A 24,594-nucleotide genomic window follows, 5' to 3' on the forward strand; every position below is an offset into this window, starting at 1 on the left:
ATGTGTGAATTCTTCAGAGAGAGTTTGTCCTACCACTTGCTCAGCAATTGAAGGTGTCTTGTATTCAGCGCTATCTAGTACTGCCTGCATAGCTCATCTCATTCAAATGAGATGCTTAACTTGAAGTGCATGCTTTACAACTATGTCTAATTATAATTTATTAATTGATCAAAATTCTTTTTTACTTATTTTGCAGTAATCTATGCCAGCAATTATGACAATGTTAGCAGACCATGCAGCTCGTCAGCTGCTGGATTTTAACCAGAAACTGGATATCAATCTCTTGGACAACGTGGTGAACTGCTTGTACCATGGAGAAGGCGCGCAGGTAATGTGGACTTGGCACCGTATTTAACCTTATAACAAATCAGTTGAGCAAAATTAACTCAATTCAATAAAAATCAGTACTATTAGTGAATTAACTCTGCCTAGTGACTGAGATACTGCTGGTAATTCATGTGTCCTGGTTTAAAGATGGGCCTCATGTAAGGAACATTGAAGTGATGCTTAGAAAAATGTTAGTTAATGTGTGTTCATTTCATTTTCAGGGTGCCTTCTGCTGCTGGAAGGTATTGGGAAATACAGTTTGGTTAGGGCACTAATGCTTGCAGCTGGCCTTCTCTGACTTAGTTCTTCAGGAAGGTCTGAGTTCTGTTAGTAATTATTGTGGACATGATTGTGAAGCCGTAAATTTAATGTTGGCTTCTCTAAAGGATTGTATTTAAAAGACTTAATGATGTTATTCCTGTATTTGTACTTATAAAGAGACATGTCACACACATTTAAGAGAAGAGTTTGTTCTTTCTTATGTCTGTTTTTGTTTCCTCCATTACTATCTTGTCTGCACAGGTGGTTCTTGCACTCTTTTCTTTGGACTTGGTGTGGATTGTGAAGTCTGAGTTTAAATTGAGGGAGTGTGTGCATTGGTGTGTTTGCATGTACCGTCTTGAAAGTAAATCTGGTATTGTCTATTCCTTGAACTACTTTGGAAATAAGACTTAAATGTTGAAAGCAAGTATTGCTACAAGGGTGTTGGCAGATTTCTTCTTCTGGCAAATTTTAATTGTTCATGCTTAACAAATTGGAAGTTTCAGTGTCAGGCATCTCTTACTAAGATATTCTTGCACAACAATAAGAAGAGAATTAAAATTGAGACAAAGTAACTGATGCTTTTCTATTTCTTCCAGCTGTTAGAATAAATGATAGCCTTGTTTATACTTGTTTTGTACTTTTTTTTTTTTTAAATAAAAGCTTTTGTAAGGCTTACTAATGTGAATTCCTACAGGTTCTAAAATACCTCTCTGGTGTTTGAAGTATTTGCATTTTGAGTTTCCTAAATCCAAATAGTTAACTAGCTGTGGCTCTTTAAATGATCATATGACAGAAAACTGCTTTAGCTTTTGCCTGAGAAGTGTGGGCTTAGGAGTGCTTGTTTTGTAAGTGATGTGTTTGTTTACTGTACTGCCTTACAAAAATAGGTGGTGCTTATGGTATTGTTGGGTTTGAATGGAGTTTAAAACTTGAGGAGGTTTAGAAGGAGGTAAGAGGTTTAACACTAAATACAGTGGTCAAATTGCCATTGTTCTGGAATTGTGAAGAGTTGCTTCACTTAAAACAGCTGGGTAGTCTCTGGTATTTAGAAAATTAATGCAGCAAGAGGTGGCACCTAACTGGCAAAAGTGAATTGTAATATAAACGTAGTTCAAATACGCGTACTAATAAGTGTCACTTCAATGAAAGTATGTTTTGCCATCTTTGTATCTTTTCAAAGGTGGAAGCTTTTCAGTGGGTCTGTGAGCTCTTACCTCTTCCAAAGAGCTCAAAAGTTCTGCAGGAAAACATGCTTCTCTGTGGATCCTGACAGCTCAAATAATCACTGAAGGGTGACAGCAATAATAGTTGAGGAAACTAAATATTAAAGTTGGGAGATTAACAAAGGTTTTCCTGGAATAGATTTAGGGTAGTGTTAGGGTAAAAAAGGTTTAGAATGCAGCTCATGGATGGCCCATGCTGAACTTGCTTTCAGATTCACCTGTCTCCTCCTGCTACTTAATTCTTATCTCTGCTTAAAAAGCTCTTGTCTGCTGATCTATATTAGGCAAGAAAGAAGCTCTTTTCTGTCCTAGACTTTTGCTTTTTTCTTTCTGTTTTGAGCTTTTTTTTTTATCTCTTTAAAGAAAACATATCCCAAACTACTCTCCAATGCAACCCATGACTAAGGTGACTTCAGACAACTCATAGATGTTTACCTGGACTTATCCCAGACTCTTAATTCCATTGGTCTGTTAGACTATGACATGTCCAGAGAGATTAATTACTTTTTGGTGGCAACCACACAGTGAGGCTTCGATCTTGACTAAGCATTACTATAAATTTACTCTGTTTTAATGAAACTACAGGAGTTGAGATTTCCAGGAAAGGGGTTAGTGGGTATGAGATCAAACTTCAGTGCATAGAAGGGTATTGAGCCTCTGTAGTTTGGTGTCAAAATTTGATCCTCCACTGTGTCACTAGTATTGGAAGCACTAAGGAGGCCAGCATAAAAACACACCTCTGTTCAACCTGGAAGTAGTACAACTGTTCTTCCTTACACTAAACTGCATCAAAAGTGATGATTTTTTTTTTTTCAAGCTCTGATGTCATACTGTGAGAATGTGGCTGAACTGCTTTTGGACTTAAAGGAATTCTTCATAGCAGGGATGTCAGTACTGTACAGGAATTTTAGACATCCTTCTCTTTACTGTTGTAGCTTTCAGTTTTAATTTGGTAAATCCTATACCAAATTTGTCTGTTGCATTATATGTATATAGAGTTTGGGTCTTGATGGCATTTTTCTTCCTGAAAATAAGTAGTCTGTTACTTAGGAAAGTAATGATGATTAGCTCAAGCGTGTTCTTTTAACAGACTAGGAATATGCATAGCTGGAGTAAGTTCTAACTGCTGAAGGTTAATTCTAAAGTAAAGCTTTAACTGCTTTGTGATGCCTTTGAATTGACTTTACAGTGCAGGGAATAAACGATCTAAGTTCTGTTAGTTGTGATGCAAAATGTTCATCTTGTTGGTAAAGGCAGTGTATCTGATGCTTGTAGACGATATAATTTGCAGCAAGATTTGTCACCACACTGCATTTCTGGAAATAGCTGACATCATTTGGCTCCCTTAAAAAAATGCTTGTGGATATCCAGCCTTTGGAAGAGGATAGCTGGAATGAATTCAGCTATTGCAGTGTGTAATTGCTTCAGAGGAGCTTTTTCCAAGTTAGTGAAACCATAGTATCTAGTACAATAAATGTTACTGTCAGTTCCAAGGAAGAACAAACCATTAGCATGACCAACTCCCTTTCTCCCATCCAGTCAGTTTTTATGATTGTTTTGTAAGCTATTAGACACATCAAGGGATTCCTCAGGAGTAGGGATTGGAGACCTCTAATGCTCTGCAGTTCTTCAAAATAAAATCTCTAGTTCCTACATAAACAACTTTGCAGCATAATACAGTGCTCTTGGCATTTTATATGAATGCTTCCTGTAGAACTAGAAAGTTTGGGTGCCCTTGAATAAAACTTTACCCAGATGACTTTTTGAAGGGGAGAAAGTGTTATTCCCTGGTGCATTTTCCCTCTAATGTGTACTGCTCTCGCATGTTCACTGCTGGTCTGGATGAATCTCAGTATGGAAGAGTGGAAGGAAGCAAAGGACTGTCTTGCATCAGTGTGTTTTTGGAGTTTGGTTGTTGATAACTGTCACACAGAGGTAGGCTTGTGGGACTTGTTGCTCCTGGCTGAGCTCTGCTTAGCTCTTGGATAAGTGATGTAAAGATGTATTGTATATTAATGTCTTCACTGACAGTATATGATTTCTTAAATAATCTAATACTAATACTTCTTTTACCAACTTGCTTTTAGCAAAGAATGGCACAGGAAGTCTTGACTCATTTAAAAGAGCATCCTGATGCGTGGACAAGAGTTGACACCATTTTGGAGTTCTCTCAGAACATGAATACCAAAGTAAGCAGATTAACTTTTATTTATTTGATTCTTCTCTTTCTTCCATTCATAAACTTTGAGGAAGGTATCTCATTTTTAGCCATAGACTTTCTTGATTCAAACCATATTTTTTATTGTCTCGTTCCCAAAGTTGGCCTTAAGCAAGAACTGTGAATGGAAAAAATACTGAAACCTCCTTTTAGACTGACAAAAGTTTTCCTCCTTTTTTTTAAAAAAAAAAAAGGAAGAGCTAAATTGGAAAAACAGGTTTTTTTCAAGGCACATGCAAGCATAATGTCAGTTCCAAAGATTGGTGTGTGTCTGTATACATCTGAGTAATGAAAAGTCTCCTAGAGCCAAATTTTGTCCTTGGGTAAGTGCTCGGCTGTTCTTGATTGTAATGAGAGCCACGTGCACATACCTGAGGAGAGAATTTGTCCCTAGGTGTATTAAAGACAAAATAGAAACCTTATTAGGCCGAGATTTTGAGCAATCAATGGAAGTTAAGCATCCCAAACTCTTTGTGGAATGAGATGAGTCTTTACTAATACGCAGAACACATTTGCTTTGTACTGCTGTTTTACATCCGTCCAGCAGGGTAGAGACTAAGAGATAGTGCTTCGTTTTTTCTACAATTGAAAATGATTTACCTAAGACTTGGGAAGTTTGAATCAAAGTTGATCCAAATGTGTTTTCAGTGTCTTAAGTTTGATGATGATAATCTCAGATAACTGTTTTTCTACTTGATACACACTGTTCGAACAGAAAATAGTGTTTGGATGGTTTCTGCAATCAGGCGGTGTTCATGAAACAGGTCCATTTTTTTTCACTGCTCTCTGAAGCTTAGGGGAAAACAGTTTAAAGAACTTCCTCAAAGTGCTAACCTTTAAGTAACAGTGTTTGCCTGTTTGCTTGCCTGGTAAACTTTGCTTTTTATACTGACAGACGTTACTAATGTTTAAGTTGATTTATCAACAGTATTTTTAAAAACTCAAAATTTGTCTTGTGAAAAATGAGATGATTAGAGGAACAGAAAGAAAGCAACAGGTAAAGAATTCTTCAATTTACATAAATTGCAAATGATTTGGTGCTAAATTTATGCACTATGACATTTGGCTTTTATGCAATCATATTTTTTCTTTAATTAAAGCTGTTAACACTACCTGATATTAATCATAATGTTCCATTATGTTGATTGCTTGTAATAGGAAGAAAAGGGGTGTCTTCCTGTGCAACTGACACAGCTAGGCTTTGACGGCAGGCCTCCACAAGGTCTACCCTTTTGATTCCCTTTAACTGAATTCTGTTCATCAATTGTTTTTGTTTCTTGGGAGGTGGGAGGGAAAGGGATTCGGTGCATAGCATAAGTAATAATAAGGGTACCATAGAAATTTCTACCAGAGGGATCATTTCATACTTTTTTTTCAGTCTTTGCTGTTACCTGTCCCTCATCTTCATAACTGGGCAGTGAATTGCTGTTAGTTTAGAAATAAGCAAACCAAGAGCAAGTAACTTTCGAAAGACCTCTCTTTTATGCACGTGTACTGTTGCAATAGTTGATTAAATCAAGTACACTTCTAGGTTAAATGGTAAAACTTGTAACTGGTGTCAGTGACCTTTTGGGGGCTTGGTGTATCTCATTGTCCAGGCAGTACAAAAAGTTAGAACCATCAAATACAGTGAAGCTTAAAATCAAAATAAAAACCCCGCAGAGACCCTTGCAGAGCGTTCAGGCGGGTTGATGATGCCTTCAAGCATGGTGTAGCAAGAAGGGTGTGTAGGTGAAGATTGCATACGGTTTACTGCTGCCATTTAATTTTGTGTGCGAGTGTTAAGAAAAACAAATATTAGTGTTGAGGAAGACATGAACAGGACACTAGCAGAGGGCAGAACTGAAGTCACCTGTGTACAGAAGAATGAGTAGAATTCTGGACAGTGTGAACCTCTTCACACTTTGAGGAACATGAATCTGAAATAGATGTCTGAGCAGATAATGATGGATAGATGCTGCAGATTATTAGAGGTGTCTGCCCTTTTCTTTGACTCAGAGGAAATTGTAAGTGAGGGGAAAAAAAGTTCGTGAAGATGAGGTCTGTCCTTCATTCATGTCAGGATTTTCATTTGAGTTTTGTCTGGTCATCTGCTTTTGTAAAACAAACCTAGACTTGCCATTCTGGTCGTAAAAGCAAAATCAATTGACTCCTGATAAAAAGTTTGGAAGCAAACTTAAGATTTTTGTTTGGGTGTTACCTGAAAGGGCTATGCCCGTAGAATCTTGAAATTTAACTAGAGCTTAGATCTGCCTCAGGAAAGTTGACACTTGACACAAGTGTTCATACTTTCAACATTGTTAGTTTTTGTAAGTCTGTTTTGTATTGTGAGCCTGGATCAGTTGCAGACGCTGTCTATAAATCTGTAACAGTGGCTGAAATCCCTTCCTGTGATGTGAAGCATTTTGCTTTAAAATGTTCTCATACATTCTCCTATACGAATATTCCAGTGATTTCATTTAGCTTTTATGTTAAGTAATTAAGTAAATTTACAGATTAACATCTAGTTGATAAAATTTTACTGCTGACCATGAAGAAAAAATCTTACCAGCTTTCTGTTAATGCGTGAGTTGTCTTGGTACCCAGGATTTTGGAAGGTGGCAGAACATTTTGCAAATGCAGGATGTACATGTGAAGCTTGTGGGAACATGGGTCGGATAGAGAAGCAAAGTGATGTAGCTTAGGTTGAGATGAGAACAGCAAAAATGGTATTTCAGTACAATGCAGTTTGGGACAGTCTACATTGTGTTTTTTAATTAAACTGAAGTTTATATGATCCCTTTGGTTGAAATTCTAATGATCCTACTTTGTATAACAACTAACCATTTTAAAGAGGAACTCTTATTCTCAGCCAAACTTTTAACTGTGAAAACTTGAGTTTACCTTTCAGGCATTGATGTGGTATTCTTTTTTTTCTTCCTAATCCACTGCAGATAAAGTAAATGTGAATCTCCTTGTCCCCTTTTCTCTCCTGTCTATTCATGCTAATGGGGTTTTAAATATTAAAGTTCTTCGCTCATATCACCGCAAACTTCTTTCCCTGTTACTGTGAGTTGGCAGTAGGGAGAAATGGGCAGAGGGACTGGCCTTACCAATTACTTTGCAAATGTAACAGTTTTGGGTGAGAATGTAGGAAGGAATTCCTGAAAGGTAAAAGTGTTTCCAAGAGCTTATTCACATTTTTAATATACTTTGACTGAGCATAAAAGTTCATCTTTAAATAGTAGAAATAGCTGCCATATTGGGGTGGGTATTGAAATTAAATAAACCTGTGGGTTGTCTTGCTGTTCCTAAAGTAACACCAGTGAAGTTTGGGGAATACTTTCTTTAGGAAGTGCCAGTGTCAGGACATGTGATGCTAGGACAAGATATTTTTTTTTTTCAGCTCTTAGAGGAACAATAGGAAGCTTTCTTTAGGGAAGGGCCAGGGTCAGGACATGTGATGCTAGGAAAGATATTTTTTTTTTTTCAGCTCTTAGAGGAACAATAGGAAGCTTGAGACCATCCAAGCTGCTAAATATATTAGGAGCCTGGTTGTGTTAATACTTGAACATCCGAGCAGTCAGTTATGATGCAAATTCATACCTGGCTGCTACTTTCTCTTCTCCAGATAGCCAAAATTGTCTGCCAGAGGGCTTTTCCTTTTTATTTCCTTTTTTCTTTACCCTCCTGGTGTGAGCATGATCAAACAGCAGGACTTAGTATAGCAAAGAATAAAACAAGAAAAAAGAATATGCATGAAACCTCAGTAAATGGGTGAATAGACATATATTTAATAAAATTGTTAGTTTAATCTTGAAGTCCTAGATGTTAAGTGTGAATGTGTGATTGAATGAGAGTCCTGGAAGTTAGTTAGTCCTACAGTAATGTGCTCACATTTTGTTCTTCTCCAATTTCAGTATTATGGACTCCAAATCTTGGAAAATGTGATAAAAACAAGATGGAAGATTCTTCCAAGGAACCAGTGTGAAGGTAGGCAGGGATTTTTGTCTTTTCCTCTTAACTTCATATATGTACTGAGATTTAGACCGTTGAGTCCCTATATGAGTCATTTTCAGCTTCAAACACCATTAGGCTAGTAACCTTTTGTCATGTGGTAAGACCATCTGTGTTTTCTGCATGAGGAAACAGTGTTTTTTCCTTTTGTGATATTGATGTCAGTGAGATGGTGAGCACCCAAAATTTTGTAAATGTCCATGGGAAGGTGAAAAGTGGGACTAATAGTTTTGAAACATCATTGCTTATGTGTTGCACTGACTTACAGGCCAAGCTTAACCTGAAGAAGTCTAACCCTAGGCAGCTTCTGAGGTTAGTTCCTGGCTTTGGGGTAGAGGCTGTGTATGCAGCCCCACCAGTACACTGTCACTTTTTCGTTAGACTCTGTGGTCCATCTGGTAGGGTTTGTAGTTTTTGTTACTTTTTCAGAAATCGTAAGCAGTCATAATTATTTTAAAATAGAAACACTGGGTAAACGCATGGACTTATTAATGATCGTTCTTTTAGTCAGTGAGATGCTATGAAGTTCTTTAATTCATGAAAGTGTAAGTGCAGCTGGATTGCTGTAATTGTAAGTGCAGTGTAGGGTAAACCCCTTTCACTGCAGGAATCCCAAAGGGTTAAAGTAAATGCTCTGGTTTGGTTTCTTCCCCTCCTCCCTTACAGCTTGCAGTGAGTATTGAGTTGTAGGTGTTAGCTAGAGTACAGAGGTATGTCTGGTACAGGATTAGTGCACGTTCACTAGCTTTCTGTCAAGTCATGGTAACTTGGGCTTCAAAACATTAGATGCAGCTACTTTAAATTCTTGACCTTGAATGTTGACACCGTTCTATACTTGGCTTTTTACTAAAAGCTGCATTTGGAGCTCATTGAAGATCCTCCAAATTTCTGTGTTCTCTGAGCTTTTATTAGCAATGCTAAGATGTGCTTTAAATTTTTACTGCCAGTGCTTTGGGTCTGAAACTGTTGGTGAAAATGCGATTGTAAATTTTGATGTAAACAAATGCATAGAGGGAGAGTTCCATGTTTTTGTGATGATTATTCTCACTTTTCCTCCCATCCCTTCCAGCTGTAGGTTAACAGATAAGGCGTAGCTCTTTTTGAAAGAGGAAGTAAGGTTTCACATTCATTTTGCTGTTGGAGGCAGTTTTGTAGGTTTCTAGGGAACAGCTTCAAAAAAGGCTTAGGCACAGCTGTGTCCTGAGAAACTAAGGGAGCACCCTGAAGTTAAGTCGTCTGCGTCCTTTTAATAATTAGATTATCTCAGCTTACTCCTGTCTTGTTACATTCCTGGCTATGAGCACTTAGTTTCAGCATTTGGAAGCTGTTCTCATAAAGGTTTTGGCTGTGGGGACACAAAGGAAGGAGTTGGTAGTTCGAAGCAGTTACTCAGCTTACGACTGCCCACTGGTGAAGGCAAGTGTAGTAGAACAGGAGATGTTGCAGAGGTAGACTGACTTACTTGGTAGATTGGAACTGAGCAAATGCCAAATACAGGATGTAATTGAACGAGACAACTCTCAATGCATAGTGTAGATTAGAAATAGTGTTGGTAGGATGAGGTTGCTGGCTGTACTTTGGATCACGTTATGTCCTCTGTACATGGCTTGGATGAAGAGTGGAACTGATATATTTGAGTTGGTGTTTTAAATATTTGTTACTTCTCTGTTTGCAGCTGTGGTGGAACTGTTTGAGTGGTTCCTGTCATCTGAGAAATCGCAGGAACTATAGCTCCTCAATACAGTACATACAAAAAAAGTTGCCGTCTATAGTTATGCACTCAACTTTAAGTATTCTTGTTTTCCTTTTGCACTTTTGAAGACTCCAGGGGAAAAAATCCTTCATCCTAAAAAATATGTATCTTTACTTGAACCTCTGAAAATATTTTCCTTTTCACAGAGCCAAACTAAAATTGTGAAATTGACTGTAGGGGAAATGAGTTAATTGGGTTTTTCTTGTCTGGTTTCTCCTGTACATCAATAGCAGAGAAACTAAATATGTTTAGCATACCATGGCATTTGGTCTGTCTTGGCCTCTGTGGTGTAGGAGGGAGAATCAGTGTTTCATCTCTAATCCTGTTTCATCTGGTCTGTGGTGGTGGTTGGTGGCGCTTTTAATTTTTTTTTTTTTGGCTGGTGATACTGGCTGGTACAAAGTAATTGCTCCATAGCTCATTCAGATAGTTTGATTACCTGGGAGATAAGAAGATTGGTTAAATTGAGGTTTCCTTGATTCTGACTCCAGACATTCCTTTAGTTGACAGGATTTTCCTGTTTGAAGTGCGACTAGTAAAACATGGGTGCAGGAAACTGAAACTCAATCTAATGAAGTAATGCTTAGTGACAAAGCAATTTGCGCAGCTTTCAAATCAGTTAATTTTACCTTACATATTTTTCTTTATAAATCTAACATGTCTAATCTGATTTGCTTAGTAAATACAGCTGACAAATCTTACTTCTAGTTACTTCAAAACTAAATCCATTTATGAGAACTTGCTGATTTCCCTTCGCAGCTTAAGTTAAGAGCAGACCTGGACTGAGCTGTCAGTCAATGAAAAAAACTTTTTGAAACAAGCTCCCTGAAAAGTCTTGGAGAAATAAAATATCATCTTAATTACAGAGCCTGAGCTGTAACTTTTTTGAGATTCCTTTTTTCTTTTTCCTAGCTGGACCTCCAGTTGTACCTCAGAATGACTTGTTGGGCCTTGAGGTTAGCCAGGGTTTTGTTATCACTTCTGTCTCAATTAGGTTTTAGCTTCTAGCCTGGAGTTCCAAATGCAAGTAGGAAAATCTAAGTTTTCTTCAGACGTGTTCTTCGGACCTGAAACTTCATTCTGTCGTTTGCTTTTATTTGAAAATAGCTTTTCGTCTTGAGCTCTTCTGGCCCCTGCTACCTTTTAACTTGTAAACAGTTTTTCTCTTCCTGAGGTGTCACTGATTCTTAAAGTTGAGGGTTGTAAATACTTTGGAGAATGTAATCCCAAAATTCTAACACAGGAGTGGGGCAAAACAATCTATTTACATTTCTAAAATACTCATGTGATTACTCTGCTTTTCTTGTTCTTGATTTTGTTTGTTTGGTTTTGGAGTTAGCAGTTTGAACCAAATGGTTGTCTGGACAAAAGCAGAGTTTATGGGCCACAGGACTGGTAAAATTCAGTTAAATCAGATGCCTGGCCTGCATGTTCAGCTTTGAGACGTGTGTAGTCATAGACCCTGCACAATGGGTTAGACTTGCTCTCTATAATGTATTTAGTCCTTAAGAGAATGCTTTGGATTGCTCTTACACCTATACAAATGATGTAACGTGGTTTTCATTCAAACTGCACTGGGGCTGCCTTAGCGAAAGCGGGTGGCATATTCCAGAACATCCCACACAGCACTGAGTTTGGCTTACTTCCCGAGTATTGTACTATCATTCTCAAGTAAAAGTTCTCAATGTATTGAGGTGATGCTAAATTGCTTTAAACTCTGTTATTCTGTAGAGTCGATTGTTTAATAATACCTACAAAGGATGTCATTTGATTAAAGTGCAGTGGTCTCAATAGGATTGTCTGTTACAGTGTGAAAACCTGCCTAGAAATGAAGCCTTGTTGGTCTTCCAGTTCAGTGATACATTTCATTAATTCTGCAATGTGGAATGAAATTCTGCTCTCTGAGTTTGTCTGGAGTGTTTTGTGTTGGAATGGATAAGCACTTCTTCATTATGAAACCTGAATTGCTTGTACAACTTTTTTTTTTTCCCATTTCAAAATGAGAAAAGTTGAAGTGTTGAGAGAGAGGGAGAGATATGCACGCAGTTTAGTGGTTCACAGGAAGGTCCTGGAGTTAAGTATAAAGCTTTCAATATAGTGGAAGCTGCTGTAGACGAGATTTTTCTGTGGAGTGATTAGATACTTTAATGGAAATTTCTGGTTTGCTTTGTGATGAGGTGTTTTTTGATCTTCTCTGTAATGAAGGGGGAAGGAGCGGCCTTTCTTGCGAAGGGTGGGAAGAGAAGCTCTGTGCCCTACTAAAGAATTTTCCTGAATTACTGGGTTTTTTTCCTGTTGAGAAGTAAATAGATAATGGATTGATCAGGTTCATTGCTAATGGGGAAGATGATTTATGGGGCAATACAGGAAAACGCTGTTTCTTAAGACTAAAAGATGTTTTTTTGACGGCATTTTGGAACTACTTAAATAGCTTAGTTATAAGTGTGTGTGTGCATAGAAACATCCAGAGGGGGGACAGCTCAGCTTTAGGATTTGAAATTCAAATTTTGGTTGCAAAATAGTACAACCTGCTTCACTTATGCCTTGTATTCATTGGTATAGGTGGAGAAATCGTTAATTTTAGTGAGCTACTGTAAACTCGCATCCGTAGCACCAGCTAGGATATCTTTCAAGACTTAAGTGTGCTCTGTTCACTGCTTAAAAGGATGTGCACAAGTAGAAGTGGTTTTGTCTACAGGGGTGTACTTGCCGACGGGTTCATGGTAACATGCTGTGTTTGGTCCCAACAGGAGTTCCTCTGAGCTGAGGTTACACAGCCTAGATGGGATGTAATTGCTTGTAAAAGCCCATGTGAAGATCATGTTGTGGGATGCTTTACGTTTCTCTGGTCTAGACTGCAGAATTTACTAATGTTGGATGATGCGATGCTCCTCACTGTCCCAGTCCAGCTCTAACCGTTGCATAGCTTGGGTCACCTGTGAAAATCCTTGCCCTTCAGAAAGTGTTTCTGTGGTAGTGTATGTTTGCTCGTCTGTAGAGGAGCAACTTTCACATAAAGTCTCCAATATCTAATGTACCTCTTGAAACATTCTAAAAGGCCTTGAATTCTTTGTCCTTTGAATTCAAATGTCCTTGCTCTATCCTCCTTTTTTTTTTGTTCTTTGTACAAAAGTACTTCTTGTTGCTGACCAGAAAATGCTGTGGCTGGCACTGGTCCAGGCCTTCTGACAGTGATCATGTCCAACCCTTCTGATAATTAGAACCTGTTTTGATGTTGCAGCTGATCTACTGAACTGCTGTGAATAAGCATTCCTCATCTGTACACATGTCAATGTTTTTGAGCCAGTAACTGTTGCTTCTCTTCCCCTTTAGCCAGCTGGTTCAGGAAGCTAAGCTGGCTGAAGTTTTAAAACTACTGAACTTCTTTGGTAACTTCTACTAGTTCAGCCTCTGAACAAGTTCTTGAACAGGTGCTAGAACTGCCAGTGCTGTCTCAATGGAAGTTTTGGAATGGAAAGCAGGATCTGCTCCCTTAGGCTGCAGGTTGTCATCAGTGTAGTTGAAATGTCTTTGAAGAATGTTATGTCTCTCCTGGCTATTGTGGTTGTGGGGTTTTCTCTTGTTTTATTGGAAGGTCTGTTTTCCAGGAATGTCTGTCTCTCCCTTCTTCTTTGGCTCAGTGAGGGGTCTGAACTTGGCAGATGGGTTATTGCCATCCTCAAGACTTGTTGAGCTGCTCCTGTGGTTGAAGGACACCCTCTAGGGAGTGGCTGTGTGGCTTGGGCATGTCCTGTGTCTGCACTCTTAAGTTCTCAAAGCACACTGATTTTAGCAAATCCAATGGACTATACACTTGAACAGTTTCTTGGATGTGTTCTGCTGAAAAATGGCAACTGGCCTATGTGATTTTTGTCACTATGAAGTCTAAATATCTTAGATTAGATAAGTATCTACCCAGAGTTATCTTTCCTATGTAATGATAAAGAAGTGAGCTATTAAATATGGAGCAGGAACCACAATACTTAAGGGTTAAAAAGTAGAAAATGCTATTTAAGCCAAAAAAAAAGCATTAGAGAATTGGATAGCTGCTGCTTTTAAAGGATTAAGAATATGACTTTGTTCACTGGATGGAACACCTTAGAAGTCTGCAGCACGACATGTGAAAACTGGCAAGCTTTGGAGCAGAGCAGCTGTTTTCATCTGCTGGTCTCAAGGCCAGATCAATGATGTTGTAGCATTCAAGTTGTAACTAAACAGCAGAATACTATTGATGCAGCAAGATGGAAAATATGTAGCTTTGGAGCTGGAAGTCTAAGAACAATACTCGCTTTCTAATTCTCTTTTGAAGTGCACAGGGTTGCAACAGTAGGATTCGCTCAGTGGTTTGGCAGACAGATACAATAGTTTAGTTTCTGGCACTGCAAACTTATTTTCATACTATTTTGGGACTTTCATATCTCATTTGTGAATTATTGTAATGCTTCAGCAGTGTGTGTGCTTTTAGCTTTAAAATACTAGGGACAGGCCTGTGATGTTAGACTAATGCTAGTGCTTGGTAATAAGTCTTACCCAGTGACTGACAGTGACGTTTTTGTTAATGACTGTTCTTCTGGAGTAGTGTGGATTGATCCCGGTTGATAATGGTGAATAGTTTGATTTGTGATTGAAACTACCTGTAGAACAGCTCCTGCCTAGTGCGTATTTGATGGCTCAAAATCTAGACCTAATTCTTCTAGATTCCGTGGGAATACTAAACTGTTTCTTTTAATCCTGTTGGCTCAGACTTGAAATAGGAAAAAAAAATAGAGGAGAAACCCCCCCCAACCCCTAATTCTAGTAAAGTCTTAAAAATGGTTTAAAATGTAGAATAGTGGCTAGGGGAAAATGAAATGTCTGTGACATAAGGCATTCTTAGTGAACTGACAACTTTTTCTGAAGTCTTCAACATGCGCATTTGTCTGCATGGGTCAGATGACTGTCTCATTGAGGAAGTGATTGAAACCAGGTTCTGGGTTCATTAATTTGAATAACAAAACATACACCTGTTCTAAAACTTCCTCGTGACAAGAAAACATTCGCCCAGGTGATTATCGGCGATGTGCTCACGTCAATCTTCATGTCAAAGCTGTGTTGAACTGTTCGTAATCTTCATCCAGTTCATGGCTGAGATCCTCTGTGCATGCCTTTTCCTGGAGTCAGATGCTTTTGTACAGAATGGTTTTACATGTGTATATTGTGAGGAAAAGTCACTTGGAAAGCCATTGTCTCCATGTCTTCAGTAATTGATAGGTTAATGGTGAGGGGGGAGCTGAGGGTTAGGTATGAAAATGAAGCTTCAGGCAGTATGGCTTGCTATAGCGTGGGTTTTTTGTGGTGGAGCTGAAAACTAACTTTAAAAATAATTGTAGATGAAACACAACAAAACGAGTGATTGAAACACAGTCTGTGCCCGTAATTGACAAATTGTTCAGTAAAAAACCCCAAAGCAATAAACTAGGTAATTCACTAAGTTTTGTAATCCATCACATCCATGTGTCCAAATCCAAGTGCATCGTGCTGTATTGGTGAATAAAGTTTTGAGTTTGATTCTTGTGAGACTGTGCAGGGAAAACTTTACTAAGCTCTGGCATGGTGTTTCACTTCTAAATGCTGTGGGTAGGACTTGCTGTGTTTGAAACGGATCACCTAGGTAAACTGGAGCATCTCTGAACTTTTGCATACAGTGAAGGTGATGTGTCGAAGCTTTCCGTGCAATTCTAGCTAACTTGGCATTAAAACTGGAGTCATGCTTTGAAAGCTTTGTTTATTCTTGGAGCTCACCTTTTAATAATAAAGCATTAGTTAAAACGGAGGACTCTCTTGTTAGGATTTTGTCTTGTTGGTGTAAACACTTGGCTGAGGCAGTAAGAATGTATCTGCCAACTTCAGAGGAGTTAGCTATGATCTGAAAATGCATAGTGGGCAGAAGTACATTTCACTGAGGGAGCTCTATGGCAGCATTTGTAAGCAGCTATCTTTCAAAGTGTGAAGAATCAGAATTAAAAAAATACTTGTTACTGCATTTGTGATAGCCGGCATAATTGAAAATAAATTCCTAACTCTTCTGCAGGTATTAAAAAATACGTTGTCGGCCTAATTATCAAGACCTCATCTGATCCAACCTGTGTAGAAGTAAGTGGTTTCATTCCAGGGGAGGAAGAGGGAGGGGTGTATTATGCATAACCTGACTCGTCTCTTCTCTTCTCCAGAAAGAGAAAGTGTATATTGGGAAACTGAATATGATTCTTGTTCAGGTAAGACAGAGTTCATAAAGTTTTAAACCCTGGAATAAAGTCTTCGGCTTTGCATACGTGTCTAACGTGGGTGCTTCACTTTTCAGATACTGAAACAGGAATGGCCAAAGCACTGGCCAACGTTTATAAGCGATATTGTGGGAGCAAGCAGGACTAGTGAAAGCCTTTGTCAGAACAATATGGTGATCCTTAAACTATTGAGTGAAGAAGTGTTTGATTTTTCCAGTGGCCAGATTACTCAAGTAAAAGCTAAGCATTTGAAAGACAGGCAAGTATATTTTTAAATGTTAATAAATAGGGTGGACTTTGTGCTTCATGTTAAGTAATTGTTCTCGTTTAGAGCTTCTGAGACTCAGTGGGTAACTGATTTTTCTTTAAAGCGGTGCTGTTAGGTGATACCAAACTTGCTTTGCGCACATGGATATTTCTACCGTATTGCAAGTAGCATCTGTGGACTGGTGGTTCCTACCCTTTTAGCAGAGCATTCAGCATTGCTGTTATTTTCAAGCCAGAATTGGCAAGAATTCTTCAAGCTACTTCAGAATATGCGTTATTACCTTGAGAACTGGTAAAAGCCAGGTGGTTTGTAAATGCTTCCATGGACATTGGTCTTCAGGACCTGTTCTGTGAGCGTAGATATTTTGATTAAAGTAGATAGGATTGTTTATGGAATGTGGAAACACTTAACTTTTAAATCATTTTTATTTTACAGCATGTGCAATGAATTCTCTCAGATATTTCAGCTATGTCAGTTTGTGATGGTAAGTCTTATTTCTTCAATGATGTTTTTAAAAATTTTCCCCATCATGCCTGACAATGTCCTAAACACTAATGGTCGTTTACAGGAAAACTCCCAAAACGCTCCCTTAGTTCATGCAACTTTGGAAACGTTGCTACGATTCCTGAACTGGATTCCCCTGGGTTATATATTTGAGACCAAGTTAATCAGCACACTAATATACAAGGTACTCATGCAAAAGTTGACGGCTCTTAAATTTAAATGTTAGTTTCAGAAAGCTTGGCATGCAGCACTCTTGTAATACTTCCTTATTTTTTTCTTCTCTGAATAGTTCTTAAATGTTCCCATGTTTCGAAACGTCTCTTTGAAGTGCCTCACGGAGATTGCAGGTGTCAGTGTAAGCCAGTACGAAGAACAGTTTGTAACGCTTTTTACGCTGACCATGATGCAGTTAAAACAGGTAATGGTTTTTGTAAAGCTGTCTTGACTGTTTCCTTTCACAAAATGCATTGTCTGTAGAGCGGAATTTGACAATTGCGCTCTGAGCAGTTCAGATTTTGTAGCGCAGGTAATGGTTTTTGTAAAGCTGTCTTGACCGTTTCCTTTCACAGAATGCATTGTCTGTAGAGCTGAATTTGACAATTGCGCTCTGAGCAGTTTAGATTTTGTAGCTTTCCTCAGAAATGCTATCTGCATTTTAAGTGGACAGGTGTTTTTTTAAGGGTTGTTTTTTAATTTTACAGTTTTTTTGCTTTGTTTGCAGTGTGGGGTCCACCTTGGAAGTTCTTTAGAACAGACATGCTTCTTTTAATCCCCTCTGCCGCGCAGCACCAAGTGGAGCTATAGCATTTTGATTTAGATTTAACTTTGAAGGCAGATTCTTGCACACACCAAAGTTATTTTGTCTAGCTGAGCATTACTTGGTCAGTTTTTACAGATGATGCTCTTGATTCTAAATGCCAATACATCTGGGTTAACTTTTTGCTCAAAACATCAGGGGAGTGCCAAGCTGGGTGTTCGGCATGTTTTGCAACCCACAGATCTTTAACGTGGCTGCTGTGTATGAATTTGATGGAAACTCTTGCATTTACCGCAAATACTTAACTCTCTATTAGCTTTGTAAAATGAAGTTGAAGAATAATCAAAACCACACAAAAGCTGGCAGCGTTAAAAAGTACTGAACGTTGTTCTCTGTGTTCTATAGCTTAATTGTGCTGACAGCAAAGAATGTAGTTCGCTACTTGATGACAATGTTGAAAATATTTCAGTTCTATAATGGTGGGGTTTAAAAGCCAACACACCTCTCAGTAGGTACCAGAGATCTAAGATTACTGGAAAACATGTTTCTGTGTCCTTCAGAGTATTCCTTGCTAGTTTCTTAACGTTACGGAGGAGGTTGTTCATGGTGTTTCAACATGATGATGATGATGTAAGGTTTCTAGGGATGGGAAACAAATGCAATTATGGAACATCTTTGCCAGTTGGAATCTGTAATAGCGCAGATGCTTTTCCTTATTTACAGCTGCCATTGCAAGGAGTGGAAACAAATTCAGTTCATCAGAACTTCTCTATCTCTTTGTGTTTTTGCCTTACTGTCCATCTTGAGATCGAGCATGAAATGAAGGAGCTGGGGTTTTTTGCCAAAAGAGTGAAAGATTTGTTAATAACAGTAATTCCGTACAGTAGTTCTGTATAAAATGGGAAATTCTTGATTATGTCTGTATTTTTTATTAGATGCTTCCTTTAAATACCAACATCCGACTTGCATACTCAAATGGAAAAGATGATGAGCAGAACTTCATTCAGAATCTCAGTCTGTTCCTCTGCACGTTCCTCAAGGAACATGGTCAACTTATAGAAAAAAGATTAAATCTGAGGGAAACATTAATGGAGGTAAGTTTCTCAGTTTATCTGGTTTAAAGTGTAGCAAGTGTGTGCTCATAGGATGTGATACTAGCATAATCTCTAGATCATGGGACTTAAAGTGGGTAAGAGGAAGAAAAAAATCCTTTCCCTCAAATAATTAGTAAATTACATCAATACAAAAAACCTTTCAAAACTTCTGTTTCCTAGTATGCTTCAATTGCACTCTGTTTTCAGGGATCCTATTTTAATACAATGTCTGAAGGCGTAAGTCTCTTCCTCTTCTTTTCTTACTTGTTCTTCCTTGAAAGTGTTAAATACCACTTTAATGTATTCTTTTTCTTTTTCCCTGGACCTTGTTTTCTGCTTAACTCTCATAGAGAAGGTGTTGCTGTGACTTTCATCAGTCTGTGTGAAGCAGCTCAGTTACAGTTTTCAGCATCCAAAGTGGGTTTCTAGGGTACAGCACATGTTGTAGCTCAGCACTTTGTTCTCCTGTAGCTTCTTGTCCAATTTGGCATTTCCTGAAGTTAAACTGAAAGGCTTTAAATATGATCCTTAAGGATGAGACTGTTTCTGTGTAATGAAGTCTGTGTGCACCAGAAATGTTTAATGGCAGAGCAGATGACTGTGCATGCTTTATTGTTGTGTTACTGGTCTTGGAGGAGGACCTACGGGCCTCAATTATCAGCTCTCTTATAGGAACTGGTGGGAATAAGATACACAGTTGTCCTTCCCCTCTGCTTGTTCTCTTCTTTACTTGGAGACTGCTGCATTCTTGTCAATATTGGCAGTAAAGTGCAACTTGACTGTCAAAACCACTGACTTCTGTGGAAGTTACTGGAAATTCAGCTAAGAATAAAGACTTGGAAAGGCTTAAATTCTAGGTAACTACTAAACACCCCAGGTACTGCCTCGTACTGTAGGGGGGCTAGATTGTAAAATTAGGGGGTTTCAGTTGTGTTTTTAATTGCGCATGGAAATTTTGCTGAGGGTGAGCTGTTCTGTGGTGACGTTTGCGAGCTCCCTCCCACTGCTGAGCACTAAGGGGATGACGCTGGCTCCATAACCCCTTGAAGCACTGCTTCCTGGGCTCAGAATCAAGCCCTGTGCAGGTATGGAGGTGACAGGGAGAGGAACTGCCCTGAGACAGAGGTAGAAAATCAGTACTGCAGTTTAAACCTGCAGACCAGGATCTTTGGGGAGGCGGAAGGACATCTTGCAGGTGAATTAGCTGCAATCTGTAATTTTCCAGCTGGTATTCTCAATACATTTCTTCTGGAGGTAGCCCTCTCAAATACCACTTTGTAGCTTACTTAGAGAATGAACGAAGAGAAAGTACCATTCTTTATTTCAAAATAAAGAACAACTATCAGCAGTTCCCAAATAATTCCTAGATTTGCAAGTCGTAAGCTTTCAAAATAACAGTGAGTGGGGGGAGCACAGCTCAAGTTTCTACCCGTGCTGAGGCTTTCCTAGGAAGACCTGTATGACGGCTGAAGCTGTTACATATCCTGCGCAATCGTGTTTAGGTTGGAGCAGTTTGTAGGTATTGGCCTTCCCCCTTGTCCGGTATAATGATAATAAATACTTCCTTAAATAGAACATCTACAAAACTCAATTCTGAACAACTCTGAGAGTTGAATGGGATGTTGAAATGTTTCATGAAGTTCTTAGGCTTGTCTAAAATCATTCCAAATTTCACTTCTATAAGTTGCAGCATAGTTGAATGTAGTTGCACAATTACTTTAAAGGTTCTGTGTCGTTCTAACCTGTTTGTTCCTCCAGTTTGGATGTATCAGATCTTCTGACACTGTTCCAGGGATTTGTTGGGACTGTGTAGGCTAGTGAAGGAAGTTACAGAAGTTAGTGCAAGTGAAACTACCAAGAAAAGTGGATGTGTGTAAGCCTAATGTATGGTTGTTTTGAATCCCTCTCTTGACATTGTACCTACAGATGGTGAATCGGGTCTTTGCCAACTAAAATGCTCTGATCTGCTATAGTACCTAAACTGTGAAAATGTCTTCAGATGTCCTTGTTTCATTCTGGTTTGTTTGTTGATGGGCTATTGCTTTGCTGTCTTCTGCCAGGGAACTGAAAAATTAGCTGAAAAAACTGAAAAAAAGATGTTTGCCTTTGTAGTTCTAACTTCTGTAGTTGGTATTTCGGTCTGTCAGAATTGCATCGGTGGCCTTCCCTTCTCAGTCCGCTGGGGCTGCTCTGTCAGTAAAGGAATGGAAACTGTTCTGGTGGATGGTTTCTGTGGAAAGCCAGCGAGCACTATGGCTTTGGTTGCCTTCAGTTCTTCAGAGTGTAAGATGCAGAACAAAGAGGCAGTAATAGTCTTGAGAATTGCAGTCACTCAAACCAGCTGTTGAGGGCTTTTGAGGCTCTAAGACCAAATGCTGTGCCGAGAGCCTCCAGAGGCTGAGAGCTTGATACAAACAGGCTTATTTGGCCCTGGCAATTTTTTTAAGATGCCTTTAGGCTACTCTAGATTTAAGAATTGATACACACTTGGAAAACAACAGTGATTGACAGGGCACTTTGGTTTTGAGTTGTTCTGCCTGTCAGAAGTCTGACTTGTCATGTCATTGCAACATCAATGCCTCTTGTTCCTAACTTTCCTGCTAATTTGGCATTTTTTCATTATTTGGGTAACTGAACTTGAAGCATTGTCTGCAGAAATAATGCGTAATCGTATGTTTAAACTACACTTTTCCAGGCTCTTCATTATATGTTATTGGTATCAGAAGTTGAAGAAACTGAAATTTTCAAGATTTGTCTTGAGTACTGGAATCACTTAGCTGCTGAGCTCTACAGGGAAAGTCCATTTTCGACATCTGCCTCTCCATTGCTTTCAGCAAGTCAACACTTTGATGTTCCTCCAAGGAGACAGCTTTATTTGCCTGTATTGTCCAAGGTAATCCATGCTTAACTAAAGGTACTGCAAAGATTTACAGATCCCGAATTAGAGATTCTGCTTCGTGAAAGGAGTGACATGAGAACTTTTGCTTTGAGTAGCTGGTAACTGATTCAACTTCAGTTATTTAATGTGCCGCAGTTATGAAAATACTTAAAGATGACACCAGTTTGTGACAGGAGTGTTAATACGGTGTTTCAGGTTTAAGATACTCACATGAATGTAAGACTTATTTTTTTTAAAAAAACCCTCTATTAAACCGTTTCTTTAAACGGGTAAAGGATGGATTGTTACAGTTAGAGGAAAAAAATGTGTGTATGAGAAAAGTGGTCTTTACAAGACCTCTAATATTGCATACGTGTTTTGAAGTTCTAGAAAGTATACTTCATGGGTTGGGGCTTTCTCTCTTTTAACTACTGGGGAGAGAGAAATCAGCAGGCTCTGTTCTTAACAGCCTTTTAGTTAAACGTGTCTCCGCAGAATCTTAATCTGAGCTAATCCCATGAAGTGTAGGAAATGCCCTTTACATGGGTCAGTCCACCTGACCAGAGTGCTCTGAACACTCCTGTGGAGCTACGTGTGTATCTTCCTGAGACTGTTTCATTCAGTTTTAACTGTCCTTCGCAACCTGCAGGTCCGATTGCTAATGGTCAGCCGCATGGCTAAACCGGAAGAAGTCCTTGTCGTAGAAAACGATCAAGGGGAGGTAGTACGAGAATTCATGAAGGATACAGACTCCATAAACTTGTATAAAAATATGAGAGAAACATTGGGTAAGTGTGCTGGCTGGTGTTCTTGTGCTGTAGGTCTGTGCAGCAGTATCAGCAGCTTATGATCTGAATTACGTGTGGGTAGAATGATTACCAGGGAGGAGGAGGAATACACAAACTTCAAAGGGAGGGAGGCAGTGTCAGTCTGGAGGTTTCTCTTTCAGGAGTGGTGAATAATTTGGCTAGGTAGTCATACACAGTAATTTTTGTCCTTGCCTTTTCCCCTTCTGACAGTCCTTTACCAAAACGTTTCAGATCCAGTGAAAACCTGGGTTTTGTCAGAAAGCTGTTAAATTGGAAGGATTCTTCTGAAGTGGACTTGCTGGTTATTACTTCATTTGTAGTTAGTCTTGTGTAGATGAAGCTTTCCTCAACAAAAACAATTTCTTCTTTCAGTAGGTCTTCCAAATACAGGTCTTAACATTCAGCTATACCATTTTGTCAGTGGATTGATAGTCCCTATGTATTGTAGCAATAAGTTGGGGTTTTTTGAGGCAAGAAGAGAGTCCTAACCACAGCTTGAGGGGTTGGGAGAATTAGGATTGTTGTGTATTTAAGACATTGAACTTTCAATACAGAATATTTTTCTACAAAATGCAAATGCTTTAAGGAGACGCTGAGTGCCTAATAACAAGTTTATGAACTAAAGTGGGGAGGAAAAAAGCTGTGTGGTAAGGGGGGGGGGGGCTTGGTTTTTTTTATTCTCACCTTTGTACTTGTCATGTAGGTACAGCCAGCATTCAGTTAATTGTTCTAATATCTTTTTGTATTGAATGTGGGGTTTTTATTTATTGGATTAAGTAATTTATTGTTTTAAAATTACTGTATGTCCTGAGTTGAATGTCACTGTATTATAGTGTGTGTCCTTAGTTCTATTTCCAGATACAGGATTATTTATATTGATTTCTGGTGCTCTACTGTTGCTTAGGGTGTATTATCTCTTAAGATTCAGTTTAAAAAAGAAAAAAAGAGTCGTGAGAATGTGGTGGAAGCTGTGTTCTATGGCACAGGAAAAATCTATTTCTGAATCTGGCCTTAAATTGCTTTTGACTTGCTGGGATTTAGAATTTTATATTGGAGACCCTGATCCTATTAGGGGCTGATGCAAGTGTCTGAGTTGTGATACTTGAGTCTTCCCATCTAGACTTGTTCAGGAGTACCATCTCCGCTTCAGTGGGGGGTTATTGCAACCAGTAGACGGGTGGCACTGAAATAAAGAGCAGAAGAAAACTGACTGGCTTCTTACACGCTGTATAATGTCCCCCATAGGCAGCCAGTGCCACCTATGTGTTCCCTGTGGATGGTCAGTGTGTGTGCCTTCAGTTAATAATTTAACTTGACACCTTTACTGGTACATGAGACATTCAGTGATTGAGACTTCCCACATCGCTTGCATGTGGGGTTCTGCTGAGATCCCTTAGAACAAACAGATTCTCCGTAAAACTTACTGTCTGTCTTTAAAATACAGTTTTAGCAAATCCGAGTTGAAAATTTTAGCCCATTCTGTCATGAGTTCAGGAAAGAAGCACTGCACTTGCTTTGCTAACCATTTCTTAATGAATTTCCAATTCATTTGACCATTTCTTAAAACAAATTTAACTTTGTCTATGGAGTTGTGATCCAGGTTGTTGCTTTAAAATGCTCCTGTTCACCATTAATGTCTTTCAGTTTATCTCACGCATCTGGATTATGCAGACACGGAACGAATTATGACTGAAAAACTTCACAATCAAGTGAATGGAACAGAATGGTCTTGGAAAAATTTGAATACTCTGTGTTGGGCTATAGGCTCAATCAGTGGCGCAATGCATGAAGAAGATGAAAAAAGATTCCTTGTTACAGTAATTAAGGTATCGCCACGGTGCAAAACTAATAGCTTGGTCACGCTTCGTAGCTGATGCTCAGGAAACCAAGCTTGCCAAAATGCTGCTTTATGTTCTTAGTACGCTACCCTGTATGGCAAGCAAGTTGATGAGAATAAATTAGTGGGAAATCTTCCATCCTCAATTTAAGATTGATAAATTCTTTAGCCTTGAGTAATGCATTGATGCAAATAGCCTTATCGTGGTGAAAACTGCAGGGATAACATTTTATTATGTGTTTTTCTTCGGGGATGCAGAAGAGATGGAAAGGGATTGCTGGTGAAATAAAGGAGAGGGGGAAAATAAACAACATTTTTAACGAGCTGGCACTCTGCTATTTTGCCATTTCTAAATAGTCATTGATCAAAGTGAAGTTTTGGTAAATACGTGTGTGGAAAGAGT

At 38.8% G+C, this 24,594-nt stretch overlaps 1 protein-coding gene across 1 annotated transcript in view; it reads left to right on the top strand.

Annotated features, from left to right (window-relative positions):
• The first annotated feature begins 202 nt into the window (after positions 1 to 202).
• The window catches only part of XPO1 (exportin 1), a 33,194-nt gene continuing 8,802 nt past the window's right edge, over positions 203 to 24,594 (top strand). Inside the window, exons 1-13 of the mRNA XM_010143942.1 lie at positions 203 to 328; positions 3,902 to 4,003; positions 7,932 to 8,004; positions 15,852 to 15,913; positions 15,991 to 16,035; positions 16,122 to 16,303; positions 16,748 to 16,796; positions 16,881 to 17,000; positions 17,106 to 17,234; positions 18,509 to 18,667; positions 21,363 to 21,560; positions 22,195 to 22,333; positions 23,999 to 24,180. Coding sequence (XP_010142244.1) covers positions 203 to 328; positions 3,902 to 4,003; positions 7,932 to 8,004; positions 15,852 to 15,913; positions 15,991 to 16,035; positions 16,122 to 16,303; positions 16,748 to 16,796; positions 16,881 to 17,000; positions 17,106 to 17,234; positions 18,509 to 18,667; positions 21,363 to 21,560; positions 22,195 to 22,333; positions 23,999 to 24,180 — 1,566 coding nt within the window. The remainder of the gene's footprint in view (positions 329 to 3,901; positions 4,004 to 7,931; positions 8,005 to 15,851; positions 15,914 to 15,990; positions 16,036 to 16,121; positions 16,304 to 16,747; positions 16,797 to 16,880; positions 17,001 to 17,105; positions 17,235 to 18,508; positions 18,668 to 21,362; positions 21,561 to 22,194; positions 22,334 to 23,998; positions 24,181 to 24,594) is intronic.

The sequence above is a fragment of the Buceros rhinoceros genome, unplaced genomic scaffold (genome assembly GCF_000710305.1).
Source record: "Buceros rhinoceros silvestris isolate BGI_N320 unplaced genomic scaffold, ASM71030v1 scaffold25139, whole genome shotgun sequence".
In the NCBI taxonomy this organism is placed as follows: Eukaryota; Metazoa; Chordata; class Aves; order Bucerotiformes; family Bucerotidae; genus Buceros; species Buceros rhinoceros.